Genomic DNA, 16,454 nt, shown 5'->3' on the forward strand with positions numbered 1-16,454 from the left:
AAGTCAGAGAGATTGACAGATGAATGGCTTCACATATTTCTAGCACAGCAAAAATGAAATTGCACCTTTGGCTCAGAGAAGGAGGAGTATTTGAACATCAAGACCTCGCCCCAATGCAGAAGTTCATGTTCTGCCAGATAGTATTATTCCTGCCGAAGGGTTTCGGCTTGAAACGTCAACAGTACTTTTTCTTTCCATAGATTCTACTTGGACTGCTGAGGTCTTCCTGCAGCATTTTGTGTGTCTTGTCATAGCTAATGTTTTTTTTAACTAGAGACTATGAAAAGGCTCACTGCAACACCCTTATGACGCCTTTGAACAAAAAATGCTCAATGTAATTATTTGATGACCAAATTCCCTTTATCTTCAGCCTGACCCCAAAACGGGCAGGAAAAGGAGTGTTGCTGCAAGAAAACAAAACACTGAAGGTTTGAAAAACTTCAAAAAGGCAGCTCTTCATGATTTACTTTGTGGAACCTTGACAAGCCCCAACCACCTGAATTAATACCTGCAAAGAAACTACTGTTTGTCTTTCTGAAAGCAGCAACACTGGTTTGAGAACAAGAGATCTAGGACCTCATTAGCCACAAAGCCAATTAGCCAAAAATCAATCAAGAAAAAACTGATAGAGCGCAGCAAGTCAGAGAGATCGACAGATGAATGGTTTCACATATCTCCAGGTGCAGCAAAAGCGAAATTGCGCCTTTGACTGAGAGAAGGTAGAGTGTTTGAACATCAAGACCTCACACTGATGCAGAAGTTCATGTTCTGCCAGATACTATTGTTTAATGCCCTCCAGTTCCAAGTCATAGGCTACCCACTACAGAGTCTCAAAACACTGGAAAAGTATCACCAATGCTGTATCTGTAAAACCTTCCCAAATTTACTGGCTAGGCGTGAACCAGCATCTGAATTTTTACCTGAACTAATTTCCCTTGCACTGTAACTGTAAATGAACTTAGCTGGTTCTGTTGAAGGGCTGCATTGTTTGCTAGTCTAGCAGCTGTGTCCCGAAATGATAAACTCCATTTCAGAATAATACGTGGCAGGACAAGAAAATACTGCATTTTCAAAGCCTTCAAAATGACCCAGTGACATGGGGGATTCTGTGGCCCATAACTGTTCTAAATTCAAGTAAAATATTTGAAAAGGCAGTGAGAATTTCAGGTGCAAAAGTTCATTGTTAAACAATAGTTCACCACCACCTATAAGATTGATGGTGGACCCCAAAGATCCTAGATTGGCCTCATCAGCCATTTTACAATTGGAGAAGAAGCCATACTTGATCCCAAGGGAGTGTCAAGATGAGCACATAGTAAGTACACATTGAACTTTTGCAAATCCTTATTTGTTGGTTGACGTTGAAGTGCTGTTATGATTACAAAGGCTAAGACAGATTAAAAGAATTGAGAAAAATAATTAACATCAGGAAAAAATTTGAATTGATCTTTCTAATGTTAAATTTAAGGTCATGCTTTAAGTAAATTGAATAAATTCCTACTTCTATAAATACTTGTTGGGTTCTCTGCTTCTGTCTAAATAAGTTTTGATTTTCTCCATTCACATCCTTAAATTTACCTATGCCAATATGGATGCAGCTTAATGAATAAATAATCATCCATTTCCATCTTGTCAATTGAAACAATTATCCAGCCTAATCCCCTCTACCCAGCATTTGCTTTGCAGCTCTTGAGTTCACACCTCTTCAAATCTATCATTTAAGTGCAACAAATATTTCCAGTACATTGTTGCTAATGTTATCATATACCGTGGATTCCTATCGATTGGGCATTTTGTAAATCAGGGCAGCCACTTATTACTGACAATTCTTAATAGAACAAATTGAGAAAACAGCCATGATTCCCTTTGCATATTTGGGACACTATGCCGCTTAATTGGGGCAACACTGTTGCTGATTTGGTTCTAACTAGTATCAGTCACATGTACTTGTGTAGTCATTAGACACTACACAGTGCTTAGAGCGAACAGTTTTTGATATAGTGTCAGTTGTGTGTTTTCCAAGTGTTTTTTTTTGTCGTTGATGTTGCCGAGAAACAAGCAGCCTGTGGCAACTGATTCCAGATTCACTACCCTCTGGCTAAAGAAATTACTCTGGTTCTAAATGGACATTCCTCTATTCTGAGGTTGTGGCTATGGTCCTAGACCTCCCCCAGCATAGGAAACATCCTCTCCACATCCACCCTACCTGCTGCCTTTCAACATTTGATAGGTTTCAATTATATCCGCCCATTCATCTGAATTCTAGCAAGTAAAGGCCCAGAGCCATCAATCACTCCTCATACGATAAACCTTTGATTCGCAGAATCATTCTCATGAACCTCTCCCAATGTCAGCACATCCTTTCTTAAATAAGGGACCTAAAACTGCTCACAATACTCCAAGTGAGGCCTCACCAGCGCCTTATAAAGCCTCAGCATTACATCCTTTTATATTCTAGTCCTCTCGATATCAATGGGAACATTGCATTTGCATTCCTCACCACCAACTCAACCTGGAAATTGATCTTTAGGGAATCCTGCATGAGGACTCCCAAGACCCTTTGCATCTAAGATTTTTTAATTTTCTGCCTCTTTAGAAAATAGTGTCTGCTTTTATTCCTTTTTGCCAAGTGCATGACCATACGTGTCCTGACACCGCTACTTCTTTGCCTATTCTCCTATTCTGTCCAAGACTTTCTGCAGCCTCCCTTCGGGTTCCTTCATCTGCCAAATCATCCTATTCTTAATCACATTGGTGCATGGCTCAGGCAGTAACCCAGACATTGCTACGCTAGAGGTCCTGCTCTTCATCTTTCTACCTAGCTCCCTAGAATCCCTCTTCAGGATCTCGCTTTTCCTACCCATGTCATTGGTACCAATATGCACCAAGACTTCTGGCCGCTCCCCCTCTAGAATGTCACAGACCCAATCTGAGATGGCCCCAGCCCGTAGGAGGCAACATAGCATCTGGGGGTGTCTATTGTGTCCACAAAGTCTCATGCTTACTCCTGGTTATGGAATTCCCTATCACTGCAGCAGTAACTCAGTAGGAGCATCATCAGATAACAGCAAATTTATCATTTCGAATTAACTGGTTTAAACTAGCCAAACTATGTTCGTGTCAATTCAATTATCATGTTTTTTAAGATGTTGTAGATTTGTTCATAAGAGCATCTATTGAAAATGGCTGCTCGATTTTTTTTTCTTCAAAGTGGAGAGAGGTGGGAAGGAGATATGATTATGGGAAAGCTATGCTTAGTAGGAGAGAGAACAGGCTAGATGAAGGGAAGAAGCAGTAAGAGTTTGGAGTCAAGCTTCTGTTTCAATTAAATAGATACCAGTTTTCCTCAGACCAGCATAAATACTTATTATTTATAGATTTGGTTTGGTGTGCTACAGGTTTTGATGTTTAACTTTCAACTCCTCACTGCAGGATAATATCTCTTCCTTCCTTCTACAGAGAGGATATGGAAAGGTGCAAAGGTCAGAATGTTTAATTTGTTTTCCTTCCTAGTGATAATTGAATTCACATTTTGGAAAGAACAAAACAGACACAAGTCAAAGTAAAGATAATAAAGCCGTATTGCCTCTTAAGTAAAGTACCAATATTGAATTTTATAAGTTTATGGCCACTTTGAAATGTGTAAGCACTTTGAATCTAGTTCCTTTACTCCACACAATCATTCTTTTGATTAGCATTGGATCTTGAGTTATTTAATGGAGGTATAGAGTAGTCATGAGAACATATGGATGTAGTTCAACAGAGAAAAGTGGGCTCTTCCTTTTACATCACTTTTCTAGTGTCCACACTGGGTCAAATTCGGGGGGGGGTTGGAAATTATCTGTATGCAGTAACCATGCATAAATAATTTAAAAATTGAGAATTTAATTACTAAAAGGAAGATAACAAGAAGTATTTTAAAGTGATCTACCTCGTGATTATTTCACGACTTATTCAAAGAACTGCAAACACATTTCAGTATTACTTTAATTATCTTTATGCAGATTGCTCACAGAATTTGAAAGTACATGAACCAAAATATATACAAAATATTTGATCCTTTTAACACTGATTTTTCCAAAGCATTTAATCAACTTAGTCTGCAAGGAATGTGTTTTATTAGCACATTGTAAAGGATAACAGTGAATAATTATATAACCATACAGCACAATAAATGTGCAAGAATCAGATGTTTTGCTTACATAAAATAAAAACTTATGAACTTGCAAAACAGGTTCCACTTGACTAATGCAATTAGGTTTGCAAATCAACACTATTAAATAGAACACATACATAAACATCACTATTTAAATTTTAAGCTCAGTACTTGCTGCTTCAATAAATGGTATGCAATTAATTAGTCAAAGAGCAGGTCCTCATCCTTTTCATCTTCAAGCAGGTTGGCTGGTACATTATCATGGTTTAGTCTACGACCTTCCTGTTCTTTTTCTCTCTTTTCCTTCAACTGTTTTTTCTTTTCCTGGATCTTTTTCAATCTGCACATAAAGTGGACATTGCTTAATGCATTCAATAATATCTCAATCCTTAGATTTTTCTTAAAATACACAAAACAGCACTCTAGGATGCTTAACCTAGTAACAAAACCAACAGGTAGTGCAAAGAACAAAATCACACCACTTACCTGTAGAACTCCTCCCTTTCTCTTTCATCCAACTCAGTAATGATATAAGACAAAGTGCGTTCAATACGAGGAATTATCACTGAAGTAAAATAGAACAGTGAGTAGTTGTTTAGTATATGGACAGTATTTGATCATTGTTTGTTCAATTGTTCTGTGAATGCAAACTTGTTTTCTATGTTCACTTTTGACACCTACCAGTCTTAACTTTAACATTATTGTAGACTTGATAGCAGAAGTGTGTTAAAAATTACTGTACAATTTCCACTTGTCCATTTCTTTCTAGTCACTGCCTTAAACAGCTATTGCCTGGTAGCACTCACATCTGCTGTGATGAAGTGCTTTAGGAAGTTGGTCATAGCTAGAATTAATTCCTACCTGAACAAGGACCTGGACCTGTTCCAATCTGTTTACTGCCACAACATATCTACCACAGATCAAGTCAAGTCAAGTCACTTTTTAATTGTCATTTCGACCATAACTGCTGGTACAGTACACAGTAAAAACAAGACAACTTTTTTCAGGACCATGGTGCTACATGAAACAATACAAAAACATCAAAAACTACAGTGAACTACGTAAAACAACACAAAAACTACACTAGACTACAGACCTACCCAGGACTGCATAAAGTACACAGAACAGTGCAGGCATTACAATAAATAATAAACAAGACAATAGGCACAGCAGAGGGCAGTAGGTTGGTAGTCCGATGGCTTGGGGGAAAAGACTGTTACATAGACAGCTGAGTCCGGGATTCCATCCGTTTCTGTACTCCGCCGAGTATTTCGTTGAAGTCGGATGCAGTCCAATTTAATGTCCATTGGAGAGCAGAATGGACGGGAGAGCCGGCCAACTAGGGCTTACTTTTTACCTGACACGGACTCCTGCCCGCTCACCTTGCTTCCGCTTCCTCGCACACCGCTTACGACGTCCCCACCTCCGGCCACCAGCATCAGGCAACTCCGAGGACTGCAGGCCCAATTCCCTCAACAAGCTGAGGTCGCGCAACTTAACCAGCAGATCTTCATGAAGGTTTGTTTTTGGGCGATCTCTGTATTGTAGCAGTATCTGACGATGGTAGATAGTTGCTCTGTTATCCATTGCCCTAAACCATAATTGTGCCTTAAAATCAAATTAAAAAACTAAAGTAGCACCAGATCCGAAAGGCCGCTGCTGCCATGCCGCGCCGCCTGCTGGATGATATTATCTCACTGGCTTTACTTCTGCCTTGGATCACATGGACAATAGCAATTCCCATATCAGGCTGCAGTTTATTTATTACCTCAGCATTCAACATCAGTACTAATCTACAAGATGTACCACGGATAGCATTCTTACTGGTTGCATCATCACCTGATATGGAGGTTCCAATGGACAGGATCTCAAGAGGCTACAGACAGTTACAGCTCCATCATGGTACAAGCCTCCCTGATAAAGTTTATGGGAATGAGGGATTCTCAGATTCTTGTAAACAATGGGTTGAGTATTGACTATGTCTGTGACTGCAGTGTGTTTGAATAATGTCTCACAGTTGCTTTCTTTGGAGCAAGATAAGAGTTAAAGTTCACCCAGATCCACATGGCTCCTGGCTTTTCACACCTTTTGATTTTGACAAAAGGCAGTACCTGATGGAAATTAGACAGGACATTCCTTTATCAATTAAAGCATAAATTTGATGTATGTTCTTATCTTTGTAATTAAGTTGTGGCTCCAACAAACCAGGTGGGACATTCCTTTCTTTAATTAAGGTGCCTGGAGTGTCTATCAAACTGATTGTTCTTTTGTATCAGTGGCCTTATCACTTCTAACAATTCTGACATCAGACAGTGAACTTGTTGAACTGTTGGAGAGATGAGATGTTGGGTCCAAGTTCACTTGCCGGGTGAAGAGATAAATAATGATCTTCTTGTGCTATCGTTATTTGATCCAGCAAATTTACATTTACGTTTGGTGCTGTGACTCAGATCCCAACATAGGGAATGTCTCTCTGGACTGAGTAAGTGACGGGGCTTGAAACGAACACAAATGAGTAGCTGGGTGCCCTGAGGTAGTTTACCTCTAGCTACTCCTTGTGTCCGACTGAACATTTTTGCCCCGCGCCCATTGGGACTGGTACCTTGACAGGATCAGACGACCCGTTTGGATACAGAATTTAAGGTAAGCAGTTGTCTCTCTTACATTGCTGCGGGTGACAGGATACGGCCAGTTGAAATTTGATGATTCGGAAAAGGGGTTGCACATGTCTCAAGATATGGCCGGTTGAAATTTGTAAAAAAAAAATACGAGACTGGCAGCCCGGTAAAATTCTCACCTTGGCAGCAGAAATATGGCTGGTTGAGATTTAATGAGACAAGTTCAGGATAAAGGAGGAAAGGCCTCCAGAGTATGTGAGAGTTGTTTTTTTTTGCGAGTATTAACGAAAAATAGGCTAGCAGTTTTTGTGAGAATTAAATGCTGAGGGTGACATTAGGTACTCTGTATTGTTCCTAAGGAAAGAGTCGGACTGGGGACTCCGGTCAGGAGAGGCGGCCACCGCTACCTGACTGATTTGACCACATCAGCTGCCTCCTGATAATATGGCCGGTTGAAATTGATTAAGGGGGAGGCAGGCTGGCTGGCTAAATTTCTCACCCAATGGCTTGTGCCTAGGCCCTTGTGTTGTGTATTTTGTGTCTATAAGCTGTTTGCCTCGTTGTCTGTGTTTCGTGTATTTGGCTACTTGCTTTACTTTGTACAACACTTTGGTCAACGTGGGTTGTTTTTAAATGTGCTATATACTTGACTTGATAAATAAGAACAACTGATAAGGGAAATAATGGGACAGGCCCTTGATACAGCTGTGTGTGAACAAATATCGGATAAGAAAAGGACCTCTGGATGTTAAGTGCAGCGCCAACAAAGAAACTAGGGAAACAGTGTGGCCACCAGGGGAAACAAGCAGTAAATTTAATTTAGGAAAAGAATTCCGGTAAAAAGTGAAAATTATTGATTAAAGAATGGAAAGGTACAGCCTACACTAAATGGAATGGTACCTTACTGGCCAGCTGGAGGAATAATACATGTGATAAAGGGATAGAGGTATGTACGGCAGAAAGGACTCCCAAGAGTTGGGAGACACTGCAGGCAAAGTGCTAATGGGTAGAAGGGAGAAGAAAGCAAGAACGAGAAACAAAGAACACAGGCAACAGCAGATAAAGACAGACAGGAAGGTTTAAAATTGGCTGTGCTGCGTGTGTAGATCTAGGGCCAATATGGGATCCTGAACCCATATCTGGCATACCGACCCTGTTTAAGGACAGTGACCGCGATGAGGATTGGGCACCCACCTTATCCCCCACCTTACCAGAGGCCGAGTGCACCCAGTGCTTCCGAACCCCAATCCTCCCAGTACTCAGATACGGTGGCCGCTCGGGTAAAACAGCAGCGGCAGGGAAGGGAAGAATCCAATAAAACCCCAGAGTTAAGGGCTCCACAGAGACAACTGCCTACCCAAATGCTGCCCAGTCCACGAGCAGCCGAGGAGGACATCCCTCCGTAACTCTTGTATGAACTCTGGAAGCCTCAAGAGATGATAACGATCATGAATCAGGCCCCCGATAGAAAAGAACCAGCACAGTTTGCTTAGTATGTCCGCAGTATTATGCAAATGTATAATGCGACCCCACAAGATTTATTTGATCTTTGCTGCACTGTTCTCTCATCTGATGAGGGGCAGAAATGGAAGGCAGAATTAAGATATCAAACCTATCAGGAGTCACAGGTGGGAATCCACAATGAGAATGAACAAACAGACTGGATTATTCAAGCCTTTGGGAAGGCTCTCTAACAACCTCTAAGTATCACTAAAGTACTTGAATGCAAACCTGAGCCTGGGACTTTTGTAGGAGACCAAGCCTTTAATAATGGGAATCCGTTCCCCCAGTTTAATGCCCTACTGCTCAAGTGCTTACCAACTAAGTTAGCTAACAGGATTAAAACTAATAATATGGATTAGCCTGACAATAACCGAAATCGAATGCGACAAGCTTTGACATATTACTGGGACCCAGCTTTCAAATCCCGATCAACCCTGAAGGGAACTAACATTAAAGGCGAATATGTTCAGCAGGAAGAAGGATGCGAGAGGGCTATATCTGGGAAGCAGAAATGGGAACAAAAACCTACCAAGGGACAGGTGGGGACAACAACCTGATTAGAGATTGACAAGCAAGGATGCTTCCTACCGTGAGTACCACCGCTCAGGAAGAGCCCAATATAACATTGCAAGATGCTGCAATTCTAATTCCATTTATGATGGTATAGGAAAAGGGATACCAGCTGTGCGACGCTACAATCACTCTGGGTTTGAAGGCACGGAACGTACATATTCACACACCCAGCCACTGCAGGTGGAAATCCAGGGACCCAGTGTGAGGTTTCCTTTACAGTCACCACCAGTCTGGGGTGTAATCTAGCAGAGTGAGACTTGCTCTGTCCGTTGGAAGTCGAGTTTCTATGCACGGACAAGGGCATCACCCTGGGACTAACGAACAACCAACCCCCCCAGTGGTGGACACTTAATTTGGACTCCACTACATTTGAACCACCTCTGGCAGAGGCAGACCCTCATGTACTCAACTGAGGAAAACCAGTATTATGCACCCCTCGAGGGACAGAAGTTCCCACTCACGGTGATTGGAGAGGTTAAAGGAAGAGAGGGCAGTGCATTACTGGCCAAAGTTCTGGGTTTCCTTTGGCGACAGACAGGACCAGTGGTTCCCCATACCACTGTTAGGCTTTGCCCTGGGTTCAAGCCAAAGAGCCTGAGTTCCTTACCTACACCCTGACGAAACAAACCTCCAGCACCGAGGGAGACTGGCAAGACTTGGTGGCGGGCCAACTCTGATACTGGAAGGAGTCAAAGGTGAAGATGGGACATCTGGTAAGACAGGGGTCCCCAACCTTTTTTGCGCTGCGGACCGGCTTAAGATTGCCAATATTCTTGTGGACCGACCGGCCGACTGGGGGGGGGGAGCACGGGTAGGGTTGCCAACGGACAAGAGTAGTGGTTGCCCCGAGAAAGACTACAATGACCATGAAGCCTTGCGCAGTACGCATGCATGACCTGCGCATGTGTGTACCTGCCGATATCATTCTCTGCAAACTGTTTTTGGTGATTCTGTTCGGGGGTGGGGGGGGGGGTGTTAATCACAACTGGAATATTGGTAATAAGTGGCTAATACACTCAATTTCGTTTCTGAAAGGGTTTATCTAACGAATTTAATATTAAACACAGTGCTTATTTTCCTCGCATGAGTATAGTGATAAGTCAATCATCGGGGAGGACGGGGAGCTTGAAGTATGTGTTGAAGGAACTTCCAGTAGAAGTAGTAGAGGCAGGTTCGATATTATCATTTAAAGTTAAATTGGATGAGTATATGGGCAGGAAAGGAATGGAGGGTTATGGGCTGAGTGCAGGTCGGTGAGACTAGGTGAGAGTAGCTTTCGGCACGGACTAGAAGGGCCGAGATCGCCTATTTCCGTGCCGTAATTGTTATATGGTTATATAAGTCACTTATAATAGCATCATAACATTTTAAGTAACGTTTGGATATTAAACATACAGCGCATAGTTTCCTCGTATGAACGTATAAAATCATTGCAACGCACCAATATCGCTGAATCAGTGGGAGCCCTGGGCTGAATACTTGTTTCCCAGCAACAAGACGGTCCTATTGAGGGGTGATGGGAGACAGCGATACTCTAAGGGAGTTCCCGATTTCCAGTCTATTCCACAATTTAGTTTTTGTTACATTCATCGCAGAGATATGTTGGAAATGAAAGCACTGTTTTCAGTGCTTCCGTAAGCTATCTCAGGATATTCAGCCTTGACTTTGATCCAGAATGCCGGCAGAGATGTTATGTCAAACATACTTTTCAGCCCACCGTCATTTGCAAGCTGGAGGAGTTGATCTCCTTCCCGCGCTGACATGGATGACGCGTGGGTAATGACCTCGCGTGCGTAATGGCTCAACACAAGGCGTGACAGGGAATGAGGAAAGGTGCAGCCGATTCATATCGCTAAATCATATCGTTTCGCCGTGGCCCAGTAGCGCATGCTTTGTGGTCCGCGACCCGGTGGTTGGGGACCGCTGTGGTAAGACACTCTTTTAATACTGACTGAACCCAAGACGTTGTACCACATCTCCGGGCAATTTCAGGCCATGAAGTCGGTCGCACCAACTGCAGCCCCCCCCCCACCCGTCAGATCACCGTGAAAGAAGGACAGACTCTCCCATCCCCTCCACGATACCCCCTCAAGCCCGAGGCAACATTTTATGAGGATGGGAGCTCTTTTGTGGATCCAGCAGGAAAACAATATTCTGGCTATGCAATATGTGATGACAGTGAAGTAACTGAGCAAGTCTCCTTTGCAGCAGCTGTCTCCGCCCAGAAAGCTGAGCTACTTGCTCTGACTCCTGCCTGTATCCTAGCAACAGACTAAAGTGCAGTCTAACAGTGTACTCAGTTCTGATTTTGAAGAATCCACCACAGAACCATTTCTTTGTAGAAGTCAGAGGCCCACATTTGCTTCCCTAGCCAACTGGGAAAACAAGTGGAAATAGTCATCCTTCAGACCTAAATGACTGCCTAAGCAGTAATACTTATTTCATAGATTAAAGAAAAGAAATTATACCTATTTGATTAAAGAAATTATACCTATTTTATTAAATTTATGAAGCTATGCAAGACTTAACTAATTTACTTTTGTGGTATGTTAAAAAGGTTAAAAACATAGCAATGATTTCCTTACTGAAGCAAAACACAGGTACTGAAAAGATTTTGCAACTTAAATTCACAAATATGTAATTAACAATGAAATGTTTATTAAACATTACTTTGTAATATTTGGAAGACTACTGTACAAGATGATTAAGAACATTTAAATAGTGAAGACAGTAGCAAAAATATATAGCTTACCATGTTCAATTGCATTTACACGTCTATTAGTGATTTTAATAGCTTCATCCAATGTCACAAATGAAGTCTAAATGAAAAGAGTACAAGTTTAATCTGCTAATAGCTGCAAACATAGGGGAAAATCAGTTTATCTAGCCAAATATACAGTGTATCTTTGATGCAGGAACCTAGCTCAAGTCAAATTTTCCATGTTTATAACCATCAACAGGATTTTGGTACACTTGTGGTGCACTAAGTAATGTGTACTTTTGCTAATTTAATGTTACGTACCACAAACATTCTAAATTTAAAAAACAAGATTAGATCTATTCTTGCTTTACACAACCTCATACCTGCAATGATGCCAGTTCAACCAGAAGTTCCACAGCTTTGGCATAATTCCTCTTCAATTTAGCCAGTTGTTCTCCACCTCTGGCCAAGCCAGTCAATTCATAACCTTAAAAATTTAAAAAAAAAATTCCAGGATAACATCAGCTTAATTTATTGTAACTAAACTTCTGGACAGCTAATGCATCTCCAACTGTACAACTATAGTATTTTATAACCATAATTTTGTTATACGAAACATTCAGGCTCCATTTTAATTTCTCAAAGATTGATTTTTTTTTTCCCAGCAACTACTTTGCCGTGGATTATTTATGATGTGTTCATCCACCTCTTCATTCTCCACCTTAGAGTCAGTTGTTTTCAATCACTATCTTGCTTGATTTCTTTCTGTAATGTTTCTTTTTCCACAGTCTGGCTTGCTGGTCTTTTATCTATTACACAAATGCTTTACCAGTCTTAGTTACACCAATGTTCAGGGAGCAGAAAAGATATAAATATGAACTAGGTTAAAGATGGAACAGCTTGATCAGGAACCACACAAGAAAGGGATGCTCATCAGTTGTCATGGGATGCTCATCAGAATTCAACGGTGAGTGAAGGAGACTTTATTATGCTTTGACAATTCAAATCCTGCCTTAATACTTACTGAGAGTCTCTCTGCCTCCACCATCCCTTCAAGCAGTGTTCTGAATTTCAATATCGCTCTGGGTGTGGAAAAAATTCTCAGCCTCTTCAACTCAAACCAAGCCATCTAGCTTTTCTTTGGATTGCAGCACAACTTTCCATTTAATTCCTATGTCATGATGTAGGAGCTAATCATACCTTCCACGCTTACCACAGAACATTAATCACAAGCTACTACCAATCCAACCTTTGAGACCATTTTTCCATGACGGACCTTGTTAAAGACTCATTTGAAGTCCATTCATCCATAAATACACTCTTTTTTTCCCCCCAAAGGAACAATTTTTAGAGAAAATTACCCTCCCAATAAAACAATGCCGATAATCTTTGATTCCCCCTCCCAGTATATACAAAGCCTGTCCCTCAATTTATCACCCCCTTAGCCCAATAACTTACTAACCAGACTCATTGACCTGTAATTTTTGTTTTTCCCCCTGAACAATTTTGAATAAAGATATCAAATTTGTTGCCCTCCAGGCATTTAGCACTTCACCCAAGGCCAAGTATTTAAATATAGCAGGGCCCTGGCATTTTCTTCCCTTGGATAACAATAACTGCCTTGGAACTCTATCCACTTTTACTGGAATTTCACCTTCCACCCAACTCAAATTCTCCCACCTCAACAACCTCATTTATGAAAACATGATCTGCCTTCTGGTTCCACAGACTGCTTGCCCCCACGATTCCTCATGGCTCATACTTTTCTCCCCCCTCTGGCTATCCCTTTGCTCTTAATACAAAATACTTTTGAGACTTAATCTTGTCTGCCAATGATATTTGTAACCTGTTTAGCCACACTAGTTCTCAAGAACCCCAGAATACTTCTGACACTCCTGACAGGCTTTCCTCCTTTGTCTTCTATACCTAGCATTTGGTGTTTTTTTTAAATCAATCCTCAAACTCTTGCCATTCAGGGTTTCTTGGACTTCCTACCTCTGCCTTTCATCCTTGCAGGAATATATTGGTCCTGACTTCTCTTTAATTTTCAAATGACTCCCACTGTCCTGTATGGACTTCACCTAGTGTTAAGGATTGTTAAGAATGAGTCACCTATAAGCAGGAGTTATAGATTACCAATCAGCAAAATAAATGAGGACCAATCTTCAAATTATTTCAAATCTAACCATTAGAAGCAGCAATTCAGTTGATATTACAAGATAATTACATCAAGGAATGCACTGAAGACAGTACGCTACCAACTTGGGAGGTTTCTTAAGAGATTCGGTTTGGAAACATGACCATGAGACATTCTCAAGTAAACTGGCCAAACGTGCAGACAACAGGGTTATTTTAATCATTATTGGGCCAGAGACCAAAGTGGTATCAGTCTGGCTTTTACCATTTGGCATATTAGCATGGGAATAGGCATGGATTGTTTATGTACCTGATAATCACTCAGTATGGTGTGAAATCTGTATGTAGATTTTCTTGTGTTCAGAAGGTTTTAGGCCATCCCCATGGATCATTTTTGAGACAAAAACGTTTGATAATCTTGTCACTAAACATGTGTTCCCAATGTAAATAATTCTATGTGGAACTATTTGTGTACACCCAAAAGATTTAAGTAAATTGTGCAATTGTAACAATAGAAATTGTGTTCGATCAGCCACTGTAACCTTTGTTCTTAAAGGGTGTATAAACTCAATCAACATTGAGTTCAAGGGGATCTGCTACTACTGTTTGCTTGTGGTGCTGAATAAAGATCTGATGTTGCAGCTACAATTCTAATCTCTGTGCAGTTCATCGAAAGTCACAACAACCTACTTCCAGCTTTCACCCAATTAAGTATTTTACTGTCCAGACAGACCTTATCCTACCTTGAGATTTGCAAAATGATGGTCACTAATTCCACGAACCTACCTTGAGATTTGCAAAATGATGGTCACTAATTCCACGAACTAACTAACACAGACTCAATGGGCTGAAATGGCCTGCTTCTATGGCTTAATATGCAAATTCCAAAATGCTCTCCTATTCACATTAATACTCGCCCAGCTGCATGTTGTAAGATTAGGCACAGTACTGCCTCTTCTCTACTAGAATTATCTACATGTTCTCTCAAATGGCTTTCAGGGATGCTGCATTCAGAATTCTATCCCTTTCACATAAAGGCAATCTCAATCAATATTGGAAACAAAATGCCTTCTAAAAGCCTATTATCGTTACACCTTTGATTTGCCCACACATCTGCACCCACTTCCTGCTTGACTGTTAGGATGTCTCTCAGATAACCCCCAAAAAATCACTTTTTATTTCCACCTCTATCCCCTTACTCAAAGGTTCTTCTAGAATCTCATCCCACATTACTGCAGAAATGGTCTCTAATCAACAATGCCATCCCACATTATATCCTCACTGTCATACCTGAAGATGTTTAACCCTGGAGTGGTAGGTTGCCAGTACTAGCTTTCTTTTGCCTGTTATAGCAATAATATCATATTCCATGTTCTAATCAACAGTCAGTTCATCTGCATTGCAAGTCAGACTGCACTGTACATTGCATCCTGCCCTATGATACCCATATCTACTCTCCCTACTGCAACAACTTTGCTTCCTTTTTAATATTTGACTGTACTCTATTTGTACCCTATACTTTTGTCAATTTAGTTTAAATCCTTCCTCTTAGGATTAGCAAACCTCCCAAGGATGTGTGATCCACTTGCAGGTACATTACATGGGTATATTAAAAGCAGAGGTTGATAGGTTCTTGATTAGTAAGGGTGTCAAAGGATCTGGGTAGAAAGCTGGAGAATGCGGTTGAGAGGGATAATAAATCAGGCAATACAGAATGGTAGAGCAGACTCTGGGCTGAAAGGCCTAATTCTCCCATGTCTTATGTCTTAACCTTATTTTCAATTCAGCATCATCTTTTATCAACCATCGGATTATGCCTTTCTCATGAATTCCCCTTTTTGACTGGGATAAACTTGCAGAACATCACAGAGCAGCAGTTTGAGTATTTCCATAGAACCAGGCCCTATCGCCCTGCTGGTATCCCAGTTGGCTGCATTCGGCTCCTAACCCTCCAAGAGCTTCCCCTCCATGTACCTATCCAAATGCCTTTTAAATGTTGTACTGGTACCTACCATGACCACTTGCTCAGGCAGCTCACTCCAGGTACTCATTACCCTTTGTAAAGAAGTTGCTCTCAGGTCTCTTTAATCTCTCCCCTCTTATCCTGCATCTGTGCCCTCTAGTTTTGGACTCCCCACCCCTGGGGAAAAGATCATGACTGCTCACCTTACCCATTTACTTCATGATTTTATAAACTTCAGTGAGGTCACTCCTCATTCTCCCACGCTCCAAGGAATAGAGATCCGGCAGAATCAGTCAGGTTTATTATCACCGGCATGTGTCACGAAATTTGTTAACTTAACAGTAGTTCAATGCAATACATGATCATAAAAAGACAAAACAAATATACCTGTATATATTCTACACTCCTCCCATCTGGTAGGCGCTACAGGAGCCTCCGCTCCCGCACCAGCAGGCACAGGAAGAGCTTCTTCCTTGAGGCTGTGATCCTGCTGAACCTCATATGCACCCATATTGTACTGTCTCAGTACTTTTATATTTGTGTGCTGTAGCACTTAACTTTTATTCGCAGATATTTTGTAAATAACACTATTCTTTGCATTTCTGGTTAGATGCTAACTGCATTTCATTGGCTCTGTATCTGTACTCAGCACAATGACAATAAAGTTGTATCTAATCTAATCTAATATTAAATAGATCTAAATTCGTGCAAAAGCAGAAAGAATATATATTAAAAAGTGAGGTAGTGTTCATGGGCTCAATGTCCATTTATGAATCATATGGCAGAGGGGAAGAAGCTGGTTCT

The 16,454-nt window shown here is 41.1% G+C and overlaps 1 protein-coding gene across 1 annotated transcript in view; it reads right to left on the bottom strand.

Annotated features, from left to right (window-relative positions):
* Positions 1 to 3,981: 3,981 nt before the first annotated feature.
* The window catches only part of atp6v1d (ATPase H+ transporting V1 subunit D), a 34,998-nt gene continuing 22,525 nt past the window's right edge, over positions 3,982 to 16,454 (bottom strand). The window contains exons 6-9 of the mRNA XM_072266537.1: positions 11,935 to 12,038; positions 11,603 to 11,669; positions 4,643 to 4,721; positions 3,982 to 4,496 (exon numbers count right to left, since the gene is read on the bottom strand). Of these exons, the coding sequence (XP_072122638.1) occupies positions 4,358 to 4,496; positions 4,643 to 4,721; positions 11,603 to 11,669; positions 11,935 to 12,038 (389 nt within the window). The 3' untranslated portion in view covers positions 3,982 to 4,357. The remainder of the gene's footprint in view (positions 4,497 to 4,642; positions 4,722 to 11,602; positions 11,670 to 11,934; positions 12,039 to 16,454) is intronic.

Source organism: Mobula birostris, chromosome 1 (assembly GCF_030028105.1).
Source record: "Mobula birostris isolate sMobBir1 chromosome 1, sMobBir1.hap1, whole genome shotgun sequence".
Classification (NCBI taxonomy): Eukaryota; Metazoa; Chordata; class Chondrichthyes; order Myliobatiformes; family Myliobatidae; genus Mobula; species Mobula birostris.